This window comes from Toxorhynchites rutilus, chromosome 3 (assembly GCF_029784135.1).
Source record: "Toxorhynchites rutilus septentrionalis strain SRP chromosome 3, ASM2978413v1, whole genome shotgun sequence".
In the NCBI taxonomy this organism is placed as follows: domain Eukaryota; kingdom Metazoa; phylum Arthropoda; class Insecta; order Diptera; family Culicidae; genus Toxorhynchites; species Toxorhynchites rutilus.
Genome location: NC_073746.1, coordinates 141,818,396 through 141,823,310, shown reverse-complemented (window position 1 = coordinate 141,823,310; position 4,915 = coordinate 141,818,396). Strand labels below are relative to the sequence as shown.

Here is a 4,915-nt window from a genome sequence, read left to right as displayed (position 1 = left end):
TACTTACTTGCTTTCACACGCGGCAAAACATTGTACGAACAGTTTCGCCGCATTGAAAACCGTATCGCGTTAACTATGACTGATGTCACATTAGGCGGATTCGTCACCGCGGATATCGCGGCGGTTTTTTTCTCAGCTGATACACACTGCGGTTCCACAGGCGGTTTTCAGGGCGGTTTCATTATTCTACCAGAGAACTGTCAGTTTCATTTGTTTTGTTTTTGAGTGTTGTGTGGCCACGGCTGAAATGCTGGAACAAAAAATAGTCAACAATAAACGTAATATTAAATTGATTGAGTTATATAGACTAACCGAATCATTTATTTCTTGAAAATCGATACTCTATTATACTATTGTACTCCTGCGAGTAAATTACGGGATCGTGTTATTTGTTGTTGAAAAATGACAATAGAGTTCAAGTGTGTACGTTTGACAGTATTGATGCATAATACACGAACACTCATATACACTCCGCAATGAAAACCGCCGCGGAGCTTCATTTCATCGAGCCTCCGCCGTGGGTTTGAAATCGCTTCCAAAACCGCCCCGCTCTGTGTGACATGGCTCATTCATAATACACTATAGATCCTCCGTTGCGGTTTTACTCGCGGAATCCACCTAATTTGACATCATTTGACAGGTTCGGGTGGTTTGTATTTGATTTTTATACTCGTGAATTAAAAAAAAAATTCCCGCAAACGTGGCCGTGACATGTTTTTCTGACCCAATTGATCACCACCTTGAATAAATATATGGACAACACTAATTTATTTAATTATTAATTTAATTATATAGAGCAGAAACAATCACTCAATTCTCGCGTAACTTTTGAAAAGGTCCTATGTAACAAATGTAAACAAATCGAGTTAATGGATGCACGTTATTAGTTTTCAATCATTGAATGCATTACAAAAACAATCGTTCACGTATCTATCTTCTTCATCATTTTATCGCAGATACAAAAAATATTCAATGTACAGATTTGGATTTTAAGCACCCGGCTGTTACTTCGGATGCCACTTCCCTCCGACGCCCGAAACGTCCGAAGTAACAAATCAGTCAAAACAAGACGAAGTCGTACTTCGGTCGTTTTGAGTATTTGTTTCTTACAGGTGTTGTTATCGATTTCAGTGCAATTAAACGAGTGATAACAATAATAATCTGTCTTTAGAACGAAATGCTGATATTTGGATTGTTGTTTATTAGTTAGTTTCAAATTCTTATCGTGCAACGTAATATGTCCAATGTGCAAACAAGGGCAGTCAAAACGTCCAATGTAACATTTTTCGCTCCGAGGCTTCAACTTCAATCTCAAATCAAGGAACAACAGTTACGATTGGTTTTACGGAGATATTCTTGACAGCTAGTGGTGAAAGCAGCGATAAAGATCGATAGCTTTTAAGACAATTCGCGAAATAATGTTCGGGTCTTCAACTTCGTTTCGCTCGAGTTGACGAAAATGTTACATTGGAGCTTTTCAAAAGTTACGCGAGAATTCTTTTATAGAAAACACGCGATCGTTTCTGGCATCAGTTTTAATACTTCGAACATAGACAACTCCAAATTGAAAACTTATGACGTTGGATTATTTTGACGGTTTTGACACACTTGACAGCTCACTCGCTAAAGTTGGTAACGGTGACAGCTGGACGTGACGTCACTCGGCGAATAGGTTCTTTTCTGTCCCACGTTTCATGGGCTTCAAGTTTACTGATTTCAAGGAGCAGTAAAATAAACCAAAATGAAGTGAGTTATTTGATTAATTTCCAAGCTTATGTATTTTAGTGAATAAGAACATAGTGTGCGGATACTGATTATGGTATTTTTCTTAACGCAGGATCGGTTTGTGCGCGTTCAGTGGATTCAAAATCTACCCCGCTAGTGGTAAAACATTGGTCAAAGCTGATGGCAAGGTGAATGCATTGTAGTTTTGTGTTGATAAAACGTAAAAAAGTTATAGAAAAACGGAATGCGTGTTTATTTGTTTCCGGACCACGGAATTCGTATTGATTTAAAGTTACACGTTATGTTTTTCGTAAAGAGAATGTACAACTTACAGTGTTGTGCAAGTTTGTTGATTATCTGCATACATAACCTATCATGACAAACAATTGCATCTAATAATTCCTTTTATTTTCAGACCTTCACCTTCATCAACAAGAAATGCGAGCGTTCCTTCCTGATGAAGCGCAATCCGCGCAAGGTGAAATGGACCGTGCTGTACCGTAGGAAGCACAAAAAGGGTATCGTTGAGGAGGCTGCCAAGAAACGTACCCGCCGGACGCAAAAGTTCCAGCGCGCTATCGTCGGTGCCTCTATCACCGATATCATGGCCAAGCGTAACATGAAACCCGAAGTTCGTAAGGCACAGCGTGACCAGGCCATCAAGTGAGTATTTTATCTATCGCTGAATGGTGGTTATACTGCCTGCTTGCGCGTTTGTGCGTCGAACAATGGCGTTCAGAAGAAATAAGTAAGGCTATATCAACGTTCATTTTGTTCACCTGAGTATTTTATAGTCTTGCTACTAGAGACTACATAGAATATTCATTCTTTAAAAATGAAACAATGCATATGAAAATATAGTTCTTATTCATTTGTCTAAAATTATGCTTTTGTTTTGTTCCGCAGGGTTGCAAAGGAGGCTAAGAAGGCCAAGCAGGCCGAAAAGAAGGTGAAGACCCAACCAAACACAAAGGCACAGAAGCAGAAAGCCGCCAAAGTGTCACAAAAGGCCGCCCCACGTGTAGGAGGAAAGCGATAAATATCAAAAGCCTCTAGTTGACAGTGCCCGTGGAGTTTCTAAATATTGAATAAAAAAACAAACAAAAAAATGTACACAAAATGGAAAGCTCGTTTCGCTATTAATTTTAAGGCCTTCGTGACTTCTATGATCTGATTATCTCCGCTTCGAGTACGATTCTCGTTCAAACCGCGAGATTTTTCATCAAAGTTCTCTCGATTTGGCTTTCTATTTTGTGGACTAACCATTATTTGCGTTGACTGCATTGAGCTTCGTGTTCTGTCTTTTGGTAGTAATTAATTTTCAGGTGGAAAAGGAAGATGTTCCAAAATTACATCGTGATAAGCGTTATTAGGCCATTCGATATTTGTGCTAACGAAATTGATCTTTGTTGGAAATGGATTTTCAGGTGGAATAACGCTTGTTTTAACACGTTTTAAGTTTCCAAATAACACCTAGTAAATATGATAGATAGAGTTAATTGCTTCGCAGCACCGTATTTATCAACTAGGACTGGGCTATCTTGGATCGATATTAAAAAGATTGATCTTTTCCGCTCCGATTTCATATTCTTTGGATAGATTCTTCGTACTCCGGAAAGTCGCGAAAATCGATCTTTTCTTTTTGATCATAGATTATTTTTTGTAAAGATGGGATTTATGGATAATTTGGTTCATTGAATCATCTTTCGTAATTTTTCTTTTTTCATTTAATGCATACGGTAGCTCTAGCGCAGCGTTCTTCTCGTTGAACACATGCTGAACCTTATAATCGAACCCGTCGTTCCGTCATCTATGATCAACGTGAAGCATCAAAGATAATAATGGCTTTTCAGGTAGAATGAACGCCTTTCAAATAGAAATTATGAATGAAAAAGAACTTCTCCGTATCGAATTAGTGTTCAATGTGTTTTTTCATGTGGTTAAAAAATCTTTTACAAAAATTGTATCAGAAGATAATTTTATATTCTAATGATATATTTTAGTGGAAAACTAATTTCGCATCCAGATGTCGACATCCAACGTGGTTTGACATATGCGAACACTAAAATCACTCACATATAAAATAGCATGCAGTGTTGCTCCAAAACTCTGAAAAACCTATGTGTTGATATAAACCCGTTTTTCTGGATATTTTCACACAAAATTGAACTCGGAGACAAAGTGAACTAAAATTTTCTCCGCTACGCTGTTGATGACTGTTTTAATACTAGGTTTACGTGTCATTTTGACGCATTTCGAATTTTATAAGGAAACTTACAAACATCGGCTGCATTTATATTCCATCTCCACATATTCCACTTTTATGCATTGATCGAGGTACGAGGTTTGGCTATAAAATAACGAGACTGCGCGCCTGGAGAGCACCCTAGAGGGGTGGGGGGAAAAACGAATAGTGCGTTCGGTAGCTTGAAGTGTCTGCTATAAATGTACGAAAAAACGTTTTGTCACTATAGTAGTTTGTGAGCAGCAGTGGTTTGAATGGAACGTGGTTTATAGTGTGCGTCGGAAATCAGGTATGACGAAAAACACGAACAACAACGCACCTGCCCATACGCGCTGTCGGTGAAGTAATTTTTAGCCGATAAGGGCATTCCAGTACTCGAACATGCCCCGTACTCGCCAGATCTAGCCCCATGCGACTTTTTCTATTCCCCAAGACCTAATCCATGTTGAAAGGTACTCGATTCCAGTCCGTAGAAGAGGCGAAGGAAAAAGCGACGCGGTTTTTGAACGCCATCACAAAAGAAGAGTTTCAGCACTGCTTCGAACAATGGAAAAAAACGTGTGGAAAGGTGTGTGAGGAGCCAAGGGGAGTATATTGAAAAGGAGCATAGCGTTGTACCGTAATTTTTAAAATATAACCCTTTTTCGTAACCAGTCTCGTTATTTAATAGCCATACCTCGTAAATATATATGGAGTTCTATTTTTTTCTTTCTTCCTTCAAATTGACGCGTGTTCGTAATGAGAGGTATGTATATAAAAACGTCCGTAAACCTAGTGTTAATCATGTTTCAACAGTTTTCATGAGGAGTTTCGTTAATTGGTTTCGGTGCAGCTTTAAACTGTTTTTGTAGTTGTACAAATTATTGCTTGATACAATAACAAACCAATTCCAAGGAACTTTCTTTCAAAATGAAGAACCCCTCGCGTATAGCAAACGTGACACTC

General features: G+C 38.6%; 1 protein-coding gene across 1 annotated transcript; it reads left to right on the top strand.

The window, feature by feature from the left end:
- The first annotated feature begins 1,629 nt into the window (after nt 1-1,629).
- On the top strand, nt 1,630-2,851 carry LOC129778737 (60S ribosomal protein L24). Its single transcript, XM_055785818.1, has 4 exons — nt 1,630-1,746; nt 1,838-1,913; nt 2,141-2,388; nt 2,632-2,851. Exons 1-4 carry the CDS (start codon nt 1,742-1,744, stop codon nt 2,762-2,764), a joined length of 462 nt encoding a protein of 153 aa, XP_055641793.1. The 5' UTR covers nt 1,630-1,741; the 3' UTR covers nt 2,765-2,851.
- Nucleotides 2,852-4,915: the final 2,064 nt, after the last annotated feature.